Source organism: Hemicordylus capensis, chromosome 6 (assembly GCF_027244095.1).
Source record: "Hemicordylus capensis ecotype Gifberg chromosome 6, rHemCap1.1.pri, whole genome shotgun sequence".
Taxonomy (NCBI): Eukaryota; Metazoa; Chordata; class Lepidosauria; order Squamata; family Cordylidae; genus Hemicordylus; species Hemicordylus capensis.
In genome coordinates, this window is record NC_069662.1 from 44210058 (window position 1) to 44229465 (window position 19408).

Genomic DNA, 19408 nt, shown 5'->3' on the forward strand with positions numbered 1-19408 from the left:
CCACCCCATCTTCCCTCCTCACACACCTTGTAGGCGAAGGCTTTCTTGGTACTGAATGATGAAATATTCTTGCGTCTGCTGGAGCTTCTTTAACTGAGTCTCCGTGTCCTGAGTGACCAGGCGCAGTTCCTCAAAAGTCTGGTTGATCTGCAGGTGCTTCTGGGACAAGGCATCAGCCAGACTGCTAGCTGGGGAGGAGCTCTGCGGAAACAGGCAGCAGGGAAAGACAGAAAGAGAGTGGAGGTAAACAGGGGCAATTACTAAGCAGCCACCTTTCACCACACTCACATAAACCTACAGGCAGGAGCAAATTCACAGAGCAGGATGCCCCCTTCCCAAGGACATCCCTACTCACATCTGTGGCCTCTCGCACCAGGCGCTGCTCATGGTAGAGGATGTGTCGGATGCAGCGCACCAGCTCCATAGGGCAACGCTCATATGTATTCTGTAGAGAAAGATAGAGGTTTTGGGGTGGAGACAGCGGAGAGGAGCAGCCACTAGCCTTGAGGCCAACTCACTCACAAGGGATAGGAACACAGGAAGCTGCCATATACTGAGTCAGACCATAGATCCATCTAGCTCAGTATTGTCTACACAGACTGGCAGCAGCTTCTCCAAGGTTGCAGGCAGGAATCTCTCTCAGCCCTATCTTGGAGAAGCCAGAGAGGGAACTTGGAACCTTCTGCTCTTCCCAGAGTGGCTCCATCCCCTAAGGGGAATATTTTACAGTGCTCATATATGTACTCTCCCATTCATATGCAACCAGGGCAGACCCTGCTTAGCTGAGGATACAAGCCAAGTTTGCTACTACAAGACCAGCTCTCCTCCCATGAGGTGTACCCCAAACTACAACTCCCCTCCAGACACCAGAACCTACCTGCAGCTGGGTGGCATAGTGACCCAGCTTGATCTTCAGAAGGAAGCCATCCTCGCCCACCTGGTGGTCTGCCTTCTTCTGCAGCTCTTGGATGAGTCCTTCCAGCAGCTGTGTAGCTTTGGCTCCCTCCTGGGGGTTGTCCACGTCAAAGGAATCCCTGGCAATTGAAGTACAGACCAGTGTGTGGGGTGTGTGTGTGTGTGATTTCCAAGAGCATTTCCTGCTTTTGCCCCTGTGTCCTATCCAAAAATGAGAAGAGAGAGGCAGCAACTCTTGCCATCTCTGGACTTCCAGATGAGGGGCAGAACCACCTAGAACTGTATAACAGGCTCATGCCTTTGTACTTGGTGCTCATTAATTTCAAAGAACTAATAGAGCTTGCTGGCTCCTTACTCGTAATCAGCAAATTCAATTTAGAATTCCCGCATTCATAAGGAAGCACTGAAAGTGAGAAAAGAGTTCACCCACTTGCAATCCTGACAGAGAGCACAACTCTGGGCACATACAGATCTAACATTAAAACAGGAATCACAGTGTTTTTTCCTGCTGTGAGCTAAGCCTTTCTTCTGCCTTTACAATGTAAATGAAAGATTTATATACCAGTAAATCAAAAACTGTTTCAAATAATCAGTCTTGCCCCTCCCTTGTGCTTCAGGTGGGCTGTTCACTGGGGGGGAAAGTGTTAAAGACTGTGTGGATGTTTAAATTAAATGCTGATTCTTTCCCTCCCCTTCCACTCTTTGTTTTAAAAAGCACAATAAATTATTTTTAAACCACTCCAGGGATGAAAAAAGGTGAATTCATTATATTATAGCCACTGGCAACTCAACACCATGTATAGCCAGTTTCTGTTGCTAACTTATAGAACTGGTTTTTTTTAATGAGCTCAGCTCTGGAGAGAAAACAGTTTGGTGAATGTACTTCCAGAGTAATCCCACTGCTCAAATAAATGTTGTCTGTATACGCCCTGAGTGGATGAAGAATGGTGTCACGAGCCAATTAGTCTAATGTTAAGTCTCGTGTGCCCACAATTGGAGGCAAAACAGCATGAAACATCAAAAACTGAGAAACAGTTTAAGAAAACAGTGTGGATGTGAGATGGGAGGGTTATTAGGAAAACTAATCGGTGAGAGGGCTGCTTCCATGGGGTCTTTCAGAGCTAGAGATGTCTACCTACCTCTCTATTTTAAAGTAAATAAATAAATAAATACCTAATGGTAAAAGCATGTTCTAAAGAAGGCATTCTGTCTAACAACTCCAGTCTTCCAAGAAAGAATAGGAAAGTGTGGGTGGGACAGAAGGCAGCTTGCCTGTTGAATGGGTACCAACAACAAGACACCACTGCAAGCAGCTCCAAAAGGAAATGGGGGACAACCCTGAAGGGACAATGAGCAACCGTTCAGAAATACGGGTCAAATCACTGATGCTTGGGAGGCACAGCAAGCAGGCGGACATCCTGCCTGGAAAGCCAAGGGAGCTGAGGGTGGAGGACATCAAGAGTTCAGTGCGTGCATTGTCCACAAGGGACCCGAATCCCATCCCACCCTATTCCTCTCCAAGGCTGAAGACGGCCCTGGATAGTCAGGCCTCACGCTCACCTACCATGGCTGGCTCTCAATCCACTGCGAGAGGTAATGGCGGACTTCAATGGGAAAGTGCTGTCCATACAAGGCCTGCATCTGCCGCAGGGCATCACCCTGCAGCTGCTGTGCTTGGATCCACACTGCCATGGCTCAGGACCTGCCAGAGGGGAAAGGCTTGTTAAATCCGAGCTCCCTGAGTAGGGCCTCTGGACTCACATCTCCGCAGTCTGCATCTCCTCACATTCAGCCCAACCCCTGATGGTTAGAGAGATTCCCACTAGAATAAAGCTGGCCACAGCTAAGGCTCTTTTCCATATAAACTGCCTTATATAGTTCAGCATTCAGAGATACTCAGGTTTTATTTATTTTCAGAGTTTTTATCCTGCCTTTTTTTTTTCCAAAGGAAGGATTAAGAAGTGATGAGGGGAAGATAGGGCAAGGGTAGATTTAAATTAGATGATAGCAATGATAACTTTCCAGCCTTAACACACACCATTATTAGATGACTTGAGACACAGACCTACTGCCTTGCTTCCCATAAAATGGAATTATAAACTAATTTCCACCCTGTTGTTGTTCAAGGGGGCAATGCGCAGGAACCGATCTCTACAGTGTGAAGGGCTGGAACCTAAGCCTGCCCAGAGCTCTGCTTAGGGCTGCCTGGTCTCTCCAGGCTCCTGGCTTGGAGCTACAGGGTGAAGCCTAGCAGCAGATGGCAGGAGGTGTTAGCTGGAGGGTTAGCAGGCACACCTGTCTGTGCCAGCTGGACACTGAGTGAAGTGAATAGCAAAACCATTCAAGTCAAACAGAAAATAGCCTGCTCCCTTACATCTAGGCAATCAGTCCCTCCCTTGAAGACCGCAAGGAAACAAAGAGGCTAAAACTCTGAAGCTTTGGGTCAAACTCTGAGACCTGGCATTTCCATCCCACCCTGTTCTGAAGGCTCAGGACAATTTACTGTGTTCCACCACTCTGTCCCAAAAGCTCATTGGGAGCAGTCTATGTGCAGAACCTGCACATGCTCAGGTATAACTTCTCTTTTATACCATATGATCCTGTAGTGAGCAGTGGCAATGAAAAGTTTTCTGCCAAGGGCCATCAATTAGTTATACACATTCAGAAACTAAGTATTGCTAAGGAAATCCTTCCAACCCCATTGGACACAGCTGCAAGTTTGGGGAACACTGCAGAAAGAAACTACAGGTCATGAACAAACTTCCTCAAAAAGGAAGAAACCAGCTTGATTTCCAAAGAGCAAGGAACAAAAGCTGAAGCCGGTTTTGAAACTGTGGGTTCTGACTTGGAAGCCCTTCTCCCTAATCTAAGATTTGTGAAGGCTGATTATGGGGGTGGCAGGATGACCATGATTATATTATGTACTCTGCTTGTTACTACTTTGCATATTCCAGGGTTGGCTACAAGGCTGAAGCAAATCAAGTTTTGGAGCTAGCAATTTGCATTCACCTTGATTGTGTTTTCAAAAATCTCTGTCAAGGACAGCAGTAAGCTAAACTGAGATACCCACCACCAGAATGACAGAGACCTTTCTATGAGAATAAACCAACACACACAGCCCTCAGTCCCCCCTGCTAACTGAGCAAAGAGGCAGCTTTTAAAAGTGGTGATTTTATTTATTTAGCAGGGGGAGAGTAACTGGTCCTATCCATTCCCAGCACAACATCCCTCCAATGGCTGTTGCTGGTGTCTATTTTTAGACTGTGAGCCCTTTGGGGACGAGAAGTCATACTTATTTATATTTATTATCTAAACCGGTTTGGGAACTTTTGTTGAAAAGCAGTATATTCGTTGTATTGTAACATATCCTTTACTATCAAAGTTGTCCTCTCCTTTGTCCACTGTTGATTTGACACTCAGGCACTAGTGAGGGTACTTCCTAGGGGGATCAAGACTTAACTGGGGCTTTTTAGTTTAGAGGTGGGGGAAAGAACTGAGGGACACATTACACTTTACACAAGGATATCCACAACTGATCTCCTCTTGGTGTGTGTGTGTGTGTATAACTAAATGCAGCCACACAATGGGAGAGGACTGGATAATTTGATCGGAGAAGTGGTGTGGGGGCTGGCAGGGTGTTTAATCTAGGTTTAACCCAGGTTGGTCTATGGGTCATCTCGGAGAGACCATATCACTCCTATCTTAAAAGATCTACACTGGTTGCTGATAAGTTTCTGGGCAAAATACAAGGTCTTGGTTATAACCTATAAAGCCCTAAACAGCTTAGGCCCTGGGAATTTAAGAGAACGTCTTCTTTGCTATGAACCACAACACCCATTGAGATATTTCAGGAGAGGTTCATCTGCAGTTGCCACCGGCTCATCTGGTGGCTACTCAGGGACGAGCCTTCTCCATTGCTGCCCTGAGGCTTTGGAACACACTTCCTGATGAAATAAGAGCCTCCTCATCTCTTACAACTTTTTAAAAAGCAGTCATGATACATTTGTTCACCCAGGCTTTTAATTAGATACTGTTTTAATTGTTTGCTTTTTAATAGTTTTAACCTTTTACATTTTAAATTATTGTAATGTTTTGACCTTTTTATTTGTTGTTTTTATTGTTTTGTTGTAAACCGCCCAGAGACTTGCATTTTGGGTGGTATACAAATATGTTAAATAATATAATATAATATAATATAATATAATATAATATAATATAATATAATATAATATAATATAATATAGTGCCACACCCTGCTTCTATCTGCTTTATGGGGGGAAATGCTGACATGAAAAAGATATGTATTTCGCCCACACCTGCCCTGCACACAGAACAAATAATAGATTAAGGGGGCAGCTTAGATATGGAAAACTGCATTTGGAGGAGGGGTAAACTTCCCGAGCATCCACACTATTTTCCTGATCAAAATAATAACAACCCCCACCCACTGAAGCTGCATTTAGTAAAAAGAACCCATCAGGCGACCAATCTGTAGTTTGGCCTGAGGGGTGACATGATAAAGTCTATAAAGTTATATGCGGAAAATGGATAAGGGTTTTCCCCCCTGCCTCTCACATAATACTGGAACTCACAGCCAGCCTGTGAAATTGACTGACACTGGACTAACAAAAGGAAGTGTTTCTTCAAATAAGACATAATTAACTCCTATTAATCCACAAGATGTCAAGGTCATAATCTGTATATCCCTTTAAAAAGTCATCCAAGTTAAAAAGTCATTTAACTTAGTTGACTTTTTTTTTTAAAGGGCTACACAAATCCTGGGAGGAGGATAGGTCTATCAATTATTATTAGTGATGAGAGCTAAACAGAACATCCATGTGCAAAGGCAGTATACCTCCAAATGCCAGATCCTGGGAACAAACAGCAGGAGAAGGGCATCACCTTCACGCCCTGCTTGTAAGCATTCCAAAGATACATGGCGAGCCACTGCTGTGAACTGAATGCTGGGCAGGTGGGCCTTTGGTCTGACCCAGCAAGACAGTTCTTCTGTGAATCCTGCAAGCCTGCACACAGTCAGACATCCAGCCCACCCAAAACAAAACAACAAAACAAAAAATGAACACGACAGTAAACTGAGTTTTGCAATTGGATTCATGGGTGTTATTTTGGGCCAATGAGACTTCCCAACCCCAGTGAGTAAGTGCCAGCTTCTATTTTTGCCCTGGGCGACATTCAAACTTGGCAGTTTATTTTGGGCCACCGGGTATTTAAATTGGTGCTCATTGTAGTAGGCAACAACAAATGCAACTGTAGATAGAACAGATGGGAGTGAAAGGCCTATAAAAAGCAAACGGTTGCCTTGTCACGTTCTCATGTGAAGCCTGACAGGGGCAGATTCACTGGTGAGAATCTTTAGTGATGATGCAATGGTGACCAAAGGGAAGTAGACGCTGTTGAGCGGGGAGAGAAAGGAGAAGCTGGGCAATTGCCGGCCACTAAAGCACAGGATTTGCCATTGCTATTTCAGGAATAGATAAAGGCAAATATCTTCCATGCCAAAGCAGCAGGGCAGGGAGCAGCCAGGGAAAGGTTGAGATGGACTGAGAAGTGAAGAGCATCAAATGTGACTCGTTTCTGCTCCCACTGTATATAGCTGCACAGTTGTGAACTCATTCTGCCCAACAAAAGATGAAATCTGCCCTTGCAAATAAGTTTACAGAAGTCACTAGACCACAGAGAAGTCTCTGGACTGGGTTACTTGGCAATAATTCTTATTCCCTGCAGACAACCAGGCAAGTGAACATTTTATGCTTGATTGGAGACCCATGAGCCATGACTGCTGCTCATGCAAAAGGTGAGGTTTCATTGTACACCACATTGAAAATGCCACAGAATCAGTGGATTCTACCATGTGCTGCTAATTCAACTAAAGATTTAGAGGACATGTTTTTCTCTCTCTCCACCTTAAGACTTGCAACATGGAAATGAATGGAAATAAATAGTTCGCAGTGGAGAGGAGGGATCCCTTACAGAACAATTCAGTTCCTAACTTACACCTGCTGGGTAGGATAGGGTCATTACCAAAAGTCCTTTGTGAGAGTGGAACACAAAGATAAGCCAGTAAGATGAATTTATGATGGTGTGACAATACTAGTCTGCTGGCAGCAGGCTGCTTATGCCTGTGGCACAGTGCTAGCAAAAGTGGATGGACTTGAAGGCATGATGAGGGAGCAGTGGAGCTCAGCCAGAATCCAGGTCTCCCTAAAGTCACATCCCTGCTGCCTGTACAAAACTACACCTGCAAAATAGGCAGAAGAAGTAAAATCACCCCCACTAGAGCCAATGTAAAGTGTATGCTAACAAGCCACAAGCAACACAAAGTACATGTATGCAGTAAGCACTAAGAGGGCCTCTGTTGCCAACAAATGGCCAGATCAGGCAAAATGGAGCCTCCCCTTGGAGAAGGGTAAATCTCTTGAGCCAGTACAGTTCTTCACTACTTTAGATTTTGTTACTTTATCAGAGAACACATCTAATGAAGACTGCTATCCCAATAAGCAAAAGGGAGTGAAGTATTTAGGCCTCTCCTGTGCTTGGCTGACCCAATTCGTATTGCAATTTTTTTTACAATACCATTTTTTCCCCTTCCCAGGGCTGAAGCTCATGGCTGTGAAAACGTAACAAGAGCAGCTATATCCAGCACAGAGGTACAGTTATTGGGGGGGGGGGAGAGCTGCACCTGTTATGCTGTTATTTGTTGTCCAACTCCATTCCTATGTGGTGCTGTCAGGACTCCCTCCACAACTGATATTGTTCAATAAAGGCTGGAACTGTTCCAGTTTTGGCTTTGAACTTGGGGTAGTTCATAGACAGGGAACCTTCACCTCCACCCCATGCCTTTTAAATTTTATTTTTTAAGAAACACTTCAAAATTTTACAGTTTTGTACTATATTTTGGTTTTGATTTGGTGTGTTGTGATTTCATGTGTTTTATGTGTTTTTACTCAACGTTTTAATGTTGTGTTGTGAGCCGTCTGGAGAACAATTTGTGTTATGGGGTGGCTAACAAATAAAGTTTATTTTATTATTACTATTACTACTATTATTATTTGTTAATCATCTCAGATGTTTTCATGATGGGGATAGTGGATTCACCCAAACTTAGCACCTGCATCTTCCCGCACACCACCTTGATGCTGAAGCACCAGGAAGGGTGGCAGGGCAGAGGCTCCAAGAGCAAAGTGTTCTCCCGTCTCCCCCGTGCTTGCTTCTGATTTAACGAACTAAGCATTGGTGCTGCATCAAGTGGAAAGCAGGGATCAATAACAAGAAAGGCAGGGGGAAATAACCAATGGCTCCTGGCAAGCTGCAGAATAGATGTGAAGGGACAGGATGAAAGAAGCTGGGCGTAAGAAAAGCCATTCTGGGGCATGAATAAGTTGCCCAATGTGGCACTGGTCCATGTGCCAGCTCTGATTGGCTGTGGCACTGCACAATTTCAGGTGTGTGGTGGTGGTGGTGGTGGTGGTGGTGGTGGTGGTAGAAGGGTTCTTCCCAGCCCCGTTTCCCAGAGTTCTTCCCAGCTCCCTTTCTCGAACCACCATAGTCAGGGATCAAACCTGGAACCTCTTGAATGTTGCACTGAACTGTGGTTGTGCATGGGGACCCTTCAGTACTGAGCAGTATGGCATAGCTCTCTGGGTGTAATACACGCAGTGGGGGATAAAGGTATGCCATGAGCAAGGCTCCTGGGAAATGACAGAGGCCCCATCACGAGCCTCTTCTCTGTCTGCTCCATTACCCATGTGGTTAATCTTGAGTTCTAGTCCCACTGCACATAGGAACATAGGAAGCGGCCATATACCGAGTCACACCATAGGTCCATCTAGCTCAGTATTGTATACACAGACAATATCTACACTGAGCTATTCTCTTGCTGCTGCAGTGTGCATTCTTCTTTGTCCTTACAACTTTCTTCCCTCTCACTTGCAAAATGCTTGTTCCCATCATGCAAATACAAATATGTTATGTGCAATGTTGGAAGCACAGGAATCACAACAGGACTCTTTTGCAGGGAAGTCTGTGTCCTAAAGGTTCAACATGCAGGCCTCCTAACCACTAGGCCTATGGGCAGAAGCACTGTGGATTCCTCCTAGCAGCGCCTCATCCATTGTGTGTGGAAGAGATGGATCTGATTTTGTGATGTCATTCTGGAGTTCAGGCAGTTGCCATGTGCCAAATGCTGCCTTCCATGCATACCTAATTTGGAGGGGGGTCATCAGCAAGCATCATTGTAATCTGTGGGTGATGACAGAGTTGCCAGAAATGTGTGCAAAGGCTATCAGTGCTATGGGTTCCGTTTTTCTAGTGCTATTCTTGCACTTTGGACTTTCCGCTGGGTGCACATAGGATTCCAACTATGTTATGCTGGCGCAAGTCATGGTGTAGCAGCACTATAGAAGCACCCTATTATCTGAAAAGTAGGGAGTGTGGGCAGGCCATTCTGATAATCTCCATCCCTATGACTCTTCCAACCAAGGGTTATTCCCTTCACATGTACAATAGAACTGTTGATTCTCTTGCATGGAGATTGTCATAGGGAAAGCCATGTGCATTTTACTATGAAAGCAAATGTGATTCTGGAATGGGAAGGTCCTGGGAGACACCACACACCAGGACATTCACTTGGAAAAACCTGGCATACAAACACACACACTTACTTCTGTACAAAAATTAAGGTGGGCCTCCTTCTGAAGCAACCTTGAGAGTTCCCTGAAGAGAGGTAGAATGCTAGCTTGCTATGGAGAAACAGGGTGTGCGCATGTCTAGTTTCACCCCAGAATCAGGAAAGCTGAGACAAAGGAAGTCTCTGAATGAAGATTTTAGCAGTAATGGTGGTGGTGGTGGTGGTGGGGAATTACCTGCTCCAACAGATCCCCAAGAAGCAGTCAACTGGAAGGGTCTGGATTTGGGAGGAGGAGGTACAAGCCTCAAGGGTTCCCTTCTCCTGTATATCTAACTCTTTGCACCTGTGGTTTGCATCCAACATTATCTGAATTCAGTGTTCAGATAGTTCAAGGATTCTCCCTGCACTAGATCCAGTATTCACCTATGCACACATGTAATTCAAATCACTTTTAAAAAAAGCATAATAATGCCAGAACTACAGAGATGTTCTCTTACACAAAGGAATACCCTACCGGTAATATAAGACAGCATGGTGCGACAGCCCTAGGCTGAATACATGCAGACAACCACATGCTATGGTGACTTGGGGTGAGGGGAGGAAGCAATAAGAAGACTCTCAATTAAACATGTCGGTGCACCTTAAGGCTCAGGACCCCATCCCCAAATAATTATCTGGTATAGGACTGGAAGCCCCGCCTCAATACCTGGCACAGGTGAGCTAGTCTCCTTAGTTCAAACTGCCCTGTTATGCCACACCCTCCTGAATGATCCAGGCCAGCCTTCAGCCACCAGACATGGGGTGGGCTCAATCTCTCCCGACTGTATTGCCTGCTTGGGACTGAAAAAACAGTGGAGGGAGCAGAAGGCTGGTGTCAAGCCACATTCAGCTTGGCGGGTGACAATTTTGCAGGCCTGATCCAGGCAGTTGAAGCCAGTAGCTTCACTCCCACAGTAGCAAGTTGGGCCCCCAGCTCTTGCTGCTGCTACTTTGGCTGCCCCTGACAGGAAGGAGCAATTTCCTTCCAGAACATCAGCTGCCTGTAGCAGACCAGTTTCCTCCCCATCAACATTCAACAGTAACATTCACCCACATGCTTTTACTTGCCTTGAGGACAAACATTTAGTGCAAAGAACTGCTGGAGATGGAACACAATAAGAGCCACATCTGGGCTCTGTGGAGAACCACTCCAAGTTAATTACAAAAGCAAGAAGAGGGGGGATAAATAAAGCCCAGCCGGGGTGCTGTACCCACAAGAGGAACCTCCCCACACAACAAATCCGATTCATGCTCCAAGAAAACTCAATTACTGTATTTCAAGCAGTTGCTCCAGTTAACAGGTTCTTTAGATTGCAGTGGAGCCAGAAGAGTGTATGTACACTGTCCTTCGATTCCAGACAATGGCTGACATCCTAATGAAGCATGTGTAAGGAGCGACTAGGGAAAGACAACAAGGGCCTGCACACAACTTGTACAAGCAAGTGGCACTTTCCAGTTCTGTCCATGCGCTGGAAATGTTCTGTAAAGAGAGGAAACATGCTGCGACCCTGCAGTAACTCCTTATGTGTGTGCTTTGTTAGTTAGGATGTCAGCCAATGAGTTTTATGGTCCTAGAAGGCTGGAATTGGAGCACACCACATTCTGGAGGATCTAGAGTTTTAGCTGACAGACCCTGACAGAGGAAACTATTTACCTGCTCTTTTCAGGAAGACATACACAAATAGTGATCTACCTGTACAAGAACAAATTCTCACTCTGTTTGCCAAATGTTCTTTGTGGAAAGACAGGCAAAGGGGCTTTTCATAAACAAGGAGTGAGCTTTCAAACTGTCAGCTCCTAAGGGTTAGATCTGGTTCCAATAAGCCTCGAGGGCAACCTGGTTGCATCCCTGAAAGCTGTATGCTTGATTCTTGCCAGCCAATTCAGTTGTAAACAGAGACTTGATCTGCTGAGTTTGAGGCTATTATAACTAAGATACAGTACAGTTCCAGTTATGTTCCATTTTCCACTGGTGTTCCACAAACTAAGCCAACTGAACACCACAAGCTGAAAAGCTTGAAAATGAATCTATTTAATTGGAAGGAGGAATCTAGCTTTTTGGTAGATGTCCTTCCTTCACTCTCATTAGCAAATTGATGCTCACGACTCTGTATACTTAAAAATTCCACACAAGTTGAGCAAAACCAAAGAATCAAAATCATGGACACCAAATTCAGCACCTTGAGGATCTCTGTTATCTTTTGTTTAAAAGCACATTTCTAGCCTTTCTGACCGCCAAAATAGGTTTAAAATACTGTTGTATGGGCAGTGCCTGATGAAATCTAATGGGGATGGGATGGAGAAGCTGAATAGGATTTCCAGAGACCGCACAATGGAGCTTCATTGCCTTGCAGTTCCTTACTTCTCCTCACGATTAACAGAAGCAGAACAAACATATATTTGTTTGTTTATGGCACAATCCAGCCGATCTGCGTGAGGGCCAGGAAGTGTAGGGGTGTGCATCTACTCCTATGCAAGTGCAGCCTACAAGAGAGGATGGAATTTTATGGAAGGAAAAGGTCTCACAGTCCATAATGGGGATCTATCACTTACTAGGCCACATGCTGGGGGCTTGGAGAAGGGAGCAGGAAAGGGTTAGGGTTTATTAAGGCAGCAACAGCTTGACAAGCTTTCAGAAAAGGAGTAATTTTGTCGACAGTAATTTGGCCAGAAAAAACATGAGCAAGCCGCTTTGCAAGAAACCTATAGGAGACCCTAATCTCCATACCTCCTGCCCCGTCAGTATAAATCCCTCCGATTAGTGATGCAGACACCAAGGCCTGATTACATTCAGTAGTATTCAAGGATTTCCTTAGTAGGTGGGTGGGTTAGCCTACCAGGGTAGTAGCTGCAGTCTCCATGTTAAGACATCTCAAAGATCCCAGTTATGAGACCCCAATTATGTTTACACCCAGAAGCTTGATGAACAAACTTAGTCTTTTGCACATACAAGAGTCTGTAGTGGAACAAGCCCCTGAAGACTTTCCTCAAAAGCTATTCCCACGACTGTTCAGAGCATAGTCTGGACCCTTGTTCCAAAGGTTGACATCTGAAATATCCGTGCTTTATTTTTTGTTTATTAAAATCAAATTCTAACCAGTTTAAAACACAATTTTTGAAAAATTCAGGAGTCTCGGGAAGAGCCTCTGGGTTGTATTACAGGGAAACATAGAATCCAATTACATTTTAATAATGCAATCGGAATAAAGCAAGTATGCACATATTCAAAGCCAATCCTGCAATATACAAAATTGCGCTGTTTGCATAAACTGGCGTTCCACACTGAATTTGGGCTCCTTTTGGGAATAGGATTTGAACTGTTGCACACAAACAGAACACAATTCTGACAAACCTGTCAAGTGTACAGTATTAGTCTTTAATTTGAACAGAGATCTTTGCAAGCTCTGCTTACTTTAAACTGGAGATGCTGAGACAGAACTTGGGACCTTATTATACATGCATAGCAGATGAATAAGGAACTGCCCTGTTGCATCAGACCCAGCATTCTGTTTCCAATAGTGGCCAGTCAGATATCTTCGGGAGTTCCGAAGCAGGGTGTGAATCCAGTGGCCCTCCACTGTCATTTGTGCTCAGGATCTGGTATACTGTCTTGTAAATTTAGCAACCATGGCTAATATTCACCGATAGACCAGTCCTCCATTAATTTATCTAATCTTTTTTAAAGTCATCTAAACTAGTGGCTATCATCACATTTTGTGATAGCAGATTCCATAAGTTAATTATGCATTGTTTGAAGAAGTTCTTCCTTTTGTCAGTTCTAGACTTATGGGCACCCCAATTAAGTAAAGAAGAAAAATGTTCCCCTCTCTCCATTCATTGTTCTATTAAAATGTTAGGACCCCGCACCCCTAGTCATCTTCTGTCAAAACAAAAATACCCAAACACTTTAGCTTTTCCTTACAGGAACGTGGTGCTCTTTCATAAAACTACAGTGTCTGAACATACATGCACTTATTTATTTGATTGTAAATAAATGTATTTTACATTTTTAAATGTATTTTTTGGCAGAAATGTATTCCCTCTCATGACATAGGCCTAGACTATGAAAATCTCTCTCCAGCTGTCCTGACCCAGTTGTTGGCTGCACACTGTACCATCCCTCAAAAATTAAGAGGACTTAGAAAGTCATAACCTGAAGGATTAGTAGCCAATATGTAGCCCATAATAGCTCCTGCTAAATAAAGAGGGCACTGGGCTTCATCTGAGAGATCTCCTGCCTACCAAAAGCCTGAGTCAGACAGAAAGGAACTGAAATCAAGTGACATATTTAGGAAGGAAGATTTCCAGTGTCTTTTTAGTAGGAAAGATATTATTTTTCTACATTATTATGCTGAGGAGGGCAAAGGGGTAAGGATCAGGACCACTAGATCAGACTCCTGAATAATGACTTCCCAACTGTCACAGCAGACAACCCAAAATATTATGCATGCAAATTCTTAGCAGGGGACTGGAAAGGGCATATCTCCCTTGGGCTGAAAAGCCGATGAAATCTGCATCAGGTTTACTCATTTTTGATCATGTTATTTAACTGAGGAAAAAACAAACTGGCTTAATATTCTCTGCACAATTGTGCAAGTTCAGTCACTGCTCTCTCTTCACAACAAAAAATAAGACACAAAAGAAGCAGAAAGTGCAGATGAACATTTGCTTTACTATCACTCTGCTTTACAATGGAAGGACAGAAGCCCTCTGATAAGAAACAGTTAGGAGCATAAAATATTATGAAATGCCTGAGGGATATAAACCATTTTCTGTTGGTGAGAAAACAGCTGTCTATATTAAATGTTTCAAGTCCTCAGTGCTAGATGAATTGCATCCTAGGGCACAAAAATAACTTGATGTACCCTCAGAATGCTATAAACTCTGAGAAATCCTGGAGAATAGATGGGGTGCCACCAGACTAGACAGTCTCAGGCCCCAATTTTCAAAGAGAGGAAAAAGGAAACTACATACAGGTACCATCTATCTTTGATACCAGGGATGATGCTGGAATAGATTATAATGCAATTTGCATTATCCCGACAACAATGAAAAGATTAATACAAGCCAGCATGGATTTCTCAAGAATAAGTAATTATTAAAATATTTATATTCTGTTTTTATATTTATATTTATATTCTGTTTTTCAACCAAAAAAAAGTTCTGAAAAGCAGATTACATAGCAAAAGGTGTAAGGAAATGGCTCTCTGTTCTAGGGGTACGCAGAATCCTTAGAACCTGATTCAATTTGATCCGGCCCAATTTGAGCTCAAACTGGATCAATCCCCAAAAAGGGATCAGTCCAAGTTTGAACTGAACCAGGCCCAGCTTGGATCAAACTGGTGTGGCCCAGTTCATCAAGTTATATTGTGCATGCACGGAGGCTGGAACTGGGCCGCCTGCCACCCCATGTGTGTGTGTGGGGGGGGAGAAGTGTGGGCAGGTCCTAGAGGGGACGCCGCAGAGCCGCCAGGAAGGTACCCTCTCACCTACATTCTCTCTCACTAAAGGTCTTCAAACAGAAGCTGGTCAGCCATCTGCTGGCGATGCTTTAGTTCTAGATTTCTTGGGCCTTTCCCAGACAGCGGGCTTAACTGCAGAATTAAGTGGGGTAAAGTAGAACAAGTAATGACGCAATATATTAGCCTCATATAAGCGCAATAAAGATAATTCGAACAAATCTGGGAGCCGTTCACACTGGGCAGCTTTAATAGGGCTCCTATTGGTTTCTTCCAAGGTTTTTTCATGCAACACTCATTCTGCGTACCGTTCAAGTCCGTCTAGAGTGCATCACTCCCAGAGTGGTACACTGGGGAATGTACCACTCCCAGTGGTACTTTATGGTGAACATAAGTAGGCTTTTCTTAACGCCTTGCTTTTTTCTTTTTCACATTTGTTTGGTAATCTTGTGGATTGTTGTATGCATCCGACCCATGAGGGGCGGGTGCATACGATGTTCTGCAAGATCACCAAGCAAATGGTTTTTTTGTTTGTTTTTTTAAGATAGCAAGAGGTGAGGCTTTAAGAAAAGCCTACTTATGTACTTTATGGTGGACATAAGAACCACTGGGAGTCAAACAGAGTCAGGAGGCTTTTCAAAAGGAGATAAATGTTATTAAAAGAAGAAAACAAAGTGTACCATGTGGGTACACAGAATGAAGTTCCGCAAGATCACCAAGCAAATGTTAAAAAAATAATAAAGAAAAAAGTGTGGCTCTTAAGAAAAGACGCTCTATCACAAAAGCCCTATCACCATACATCTCAGAAGAAACGTCGGGGTAATTTGAAGTATTCCAAAAAACCACCATAAAAAGTGGAACTTTTTAGCTTGGGCATATTTTAGGCAAAGTTCCATTGCACAGGGAAAACTCCAAATCGTGTATGGAGTGCACCTCGATATCCCACAAGGACTTCAAAGTAAATCCCCCCTACCGCCGATGTGAGAATGCACACCCACCATTCCTGTGGGGAAGCAAAGTAAATTTGCGACTTTGGAAGGGAACTACCCTGCACTGAGCCAGCAAGACTCTCTGCAAATCTACGATTCTATTTACAAATAATGAATTGAATAGATATTTCACAGAAAGGAGTGTTAGATGCAACTTGCCTTTGGAAAATCTGGGAGGAAGTGTAATTTCTCCTGTCACTATTTGTCCTAACATACGTTTTTAAGATACATACAGAGGAGCAGCCAAAAGACTTGCCGCCTTTGCAATTAATTATCCACCTGTCTCTCAAGCACACGTTCAGCAACCTTCTGGGAAGCTGAATGACATGGGCTACTTTCAGACCATGCATGGCTATTCACAAGGCACATGTTTCCAGACACTCCCCTACGTGCACTTTTTAAGAGAGGAAAGCAACAAGTTACCTTTACAGCGCCTGTTCTAAGGGGGCGTGGCATATTCAGAGAGCTGGAAGATACTAAAAGGGACATCTAGTCCAACCCTAGCTGTTGGCCACAATCAGTGATTCACCCAGCCCTAAAAGATCAGCCTATTCAATCTGGATTGTGGTGTGCTACAAGCAGGGAGGAGATGCAAGAAGCGCTTAGAGAGCAATACCTGCAGATGACTCAGGCAAACAAGTCAAGCCAAGTGTTGCAAGGTTCAGTGTGGTAGCAAAAAAACAAAAAGCAGAGAGCACATAACCTTCAGGACTTTTTAGGAAAGCTTATTGTACAAAGCAAGAAGTTCCCAAAATGGTGAAACATTACTATGTGAGAAAATAGTAGCCTCTTTGATATTTGGTAATTTTTATTTGGGTATGCGAGCCAAAGACAACCACAGGACTCTGTGGTCGCCACTGGCGACTCACCAGGAGTCGATGCCGACTCAACGGCACACTTTATGCGAGTCCTACAGTGCCTAAGTGATACAGCAAGGAAGCGCTGGGCTGACAAGTAATGATCGTAAAATAGAATTGTAAAACTAACACCCAGTGCCATGGGTGTTACCCAACAGGTATGCCCAGAACTCACAAAACTACATTTCACACTGCACTCCTCATTGCAAAGGAAGCACTGGCAGAAGGGAAAGACGCAATTTCTCAACAACAGAACACTGCATTTTCAATATCTGGGAAGCAGGTTACCCTGAGGAAAGACTTTTGGTCCATCCCTCCCTGTCCCCCATAAAACGGGTACATTGAGAGTACTTTACGCGCAATTGCTACTTGAGTCAGGTTGTAAGGCTTGACAACCCACAAGGTCCCATCTGAGTATTATCAAACCTAGATCTAAACATTTTTACACTGGTCAATCCTCCTAGGACAAGTTAGAGTTCTCTCCTCACATCTTATTGCAGAGGCACTTGTATAAATGCTCTTGGACCAAACTGCATCAAAAACAGACTTCTACAACTCCAAATGCTGCTAGTCAAAACAGCTGCTTTACTAAACCCCAGGACTGAAGCATGAGACAGAACAAGGTATTTTATTTCTCTATGACAAGAGATGCCAATGAAACTCTAATCCGATTGAGAGATTCCAGGTTAAACCTGTCCTTAATCTCTAACATAGTAACAAATAACTCCGGATAAAGCAGCATCTGTCTACATACACTTTAAAATGTGTCATATCACAAATACAGACAGAAAAGGCACAGATTCAACAGTTCCCAAAGAATGAATATGCACAACAAAGAAAAAGCACTTAGGTCCAAACAAACTTGAAAACTTTTCTGCTGCCTCAGTTTCCATAATTAACAACTACATCTTCTGTTTCACAGCTCCAATCAGAAATTAGGATGTGTATGAGTTCTACACACACCGTTTAGCAACACAGGAAGCTATCTTCTACCGAGTCCGACCATTGGTCCATCTAGCTCAGCATTGTCTACACAGACTGGCAGCGGCTTTTCCAAGGTTGCAGGCAGGAGTCTCTCTCAGCCCTATCTTGGAGATGCCAGGGAGGGAACTTGGAACCTTCTGCATGCAAGTATGCAGGTGCTCTTCCCAGGGTGGCCCCATCCCAGTGGGGAATATCTTACAGTGCTCACACATGCAGTCCCATTCAAATGCAAACCAGGGTGGAGCTTGCTTAGCAAAGGGGACAAGTCATGTTTGCTACCACAAGACCAGCTCTCCTCCCATAAAAAACCCTAACACACATTGTTTAAACCCATAATTGTTTACTATAATGAGCATGTACAAGTTAAAAAACCAGTCAGTATAGGCAGCCTGGGAAGTAGCACAAGACCTAGTGGTCTGGTTACCCTGAGACTCGATGTTGGTGCCTAGGAATTTCTAAGATCTGTTCAGCCTGTCAAAGCTGGCATCAAAAACATGGTGCTAGCTCCTTTAAAACACACACACACACACACACACACACACACACACACACACACACTATTCTTTTCAGACCTGCAAGGGAACTTTCATTTCCATCCCTCTTCTTTCAGAGATTTTTTCACACCCTGATTGGTTCAATTTTCCAACTAGCCAGAGCTCCAACTTTTCTTCCCAGGTCAACTGGGATATTATTCAGCTCACACCCTTGCTCAGAAATGCCTTGCAGGGAAGATAAAAATCAATATTGTTTTTTGATTTTGTTTAAAATTAAAAATCAAAAGTCAATTTTAATTTAAAATGGATTTCTTTTTTCTTTTTTAATTATATAATCACTTAAGTGGTGCTGGGGAAAGCGGTGGTTGAAGAGGCGAAGGCGGCAGGAAGGCAACGGTTGAAATGGGCCGAGAATGGGGGAAGAGCTGAAGGGGAGGGGAGAGTAGAGAAGGGGAGAGGAGGGGGGAGGGACAAGAATGGGGGGGTGAGAAGGGGTGGAGAGCCAAGATGGATTGGGGAGGGCCGAGAATGAGGGGGCGGGGAAGGAGAGGAGAGAACTTGAGACACAGGCTAGTATCTATGATTACTAGCCAAACAGCACGTCACATTGTGCTCCGTGTATATCTCATGAAGAAATACTGATTTTGCCTATTAATTCTCAGCCTTGCTTCTGGAAAGTTCTCGGCAGCTCACAGTCCAGCACACATACTGATCCCTTGCCTTCAAATATATCTTCTTGCTCTTGTGTGTGTAGTGCAAAAGCATGCTAACTAGGATTAGGTCATATAAAGGTTTCATTTTGGATAAAACAAGAAGTGATGAGGCAGCCACATGAATTTTATTTGCATGTCTGCCCATTCACACAGAAAGCAGGGGACTGAGGCAGGGGAACAAAATCCTGGTTCTCCTGCCTTACCTCGCTTGTACTCCATTCCTTCAAGCAATTTTCTCCCTAGTCTAGTTGGCTACAAGTGAGAGTTGGGCTGGGAGCAAAGTGCTTGAAGCAGTGAAGTAAGATGGGGTG

The 19408-nt window shown here is 44.0% G+C and overlaps 1 protein-coding gene across 4 annotated transcripts in view; it reads right to left on the bottom strand.

Moving 5' to 3' along the window:
- Window positions 1–19408, bottom strand: part of LOC128331647 (signal transducer and activator of transcription 5B) — a 68501-nt gene that overhangs the window by 21561 nt on the left and 27532 nt on the right. For 3 of the 4 annotated variants that reach the window (XR_008310382.1, XM_053265291.1, XM_053265290.1), the window contains 4 exons: window positions 2480–2617; window positions 878–1034; window positions 356–445; window positions 27–201 (listed from right to left, as the gene is read on the bottom strand). Coding sequence is in view for 3 of the 4 variants with exons in the window: in XM_053265291.1 (XP_053121266.1) it covers window positions 27–201; window positions 356–445; window positions 878–1034; window positions 2480–2607 (550 nt within the window). In the remaining variant the exon portion in view is untranslated. Of the gene's footprint in view, window positions 1–26; window positions 202–355; window positions 446–877; window positions 1035–2475; window positions 2618–19408 lie in introns of all 4 variants that reach the window. The other variant, XM_053265292.1, reaches the window with a different exon arrangement.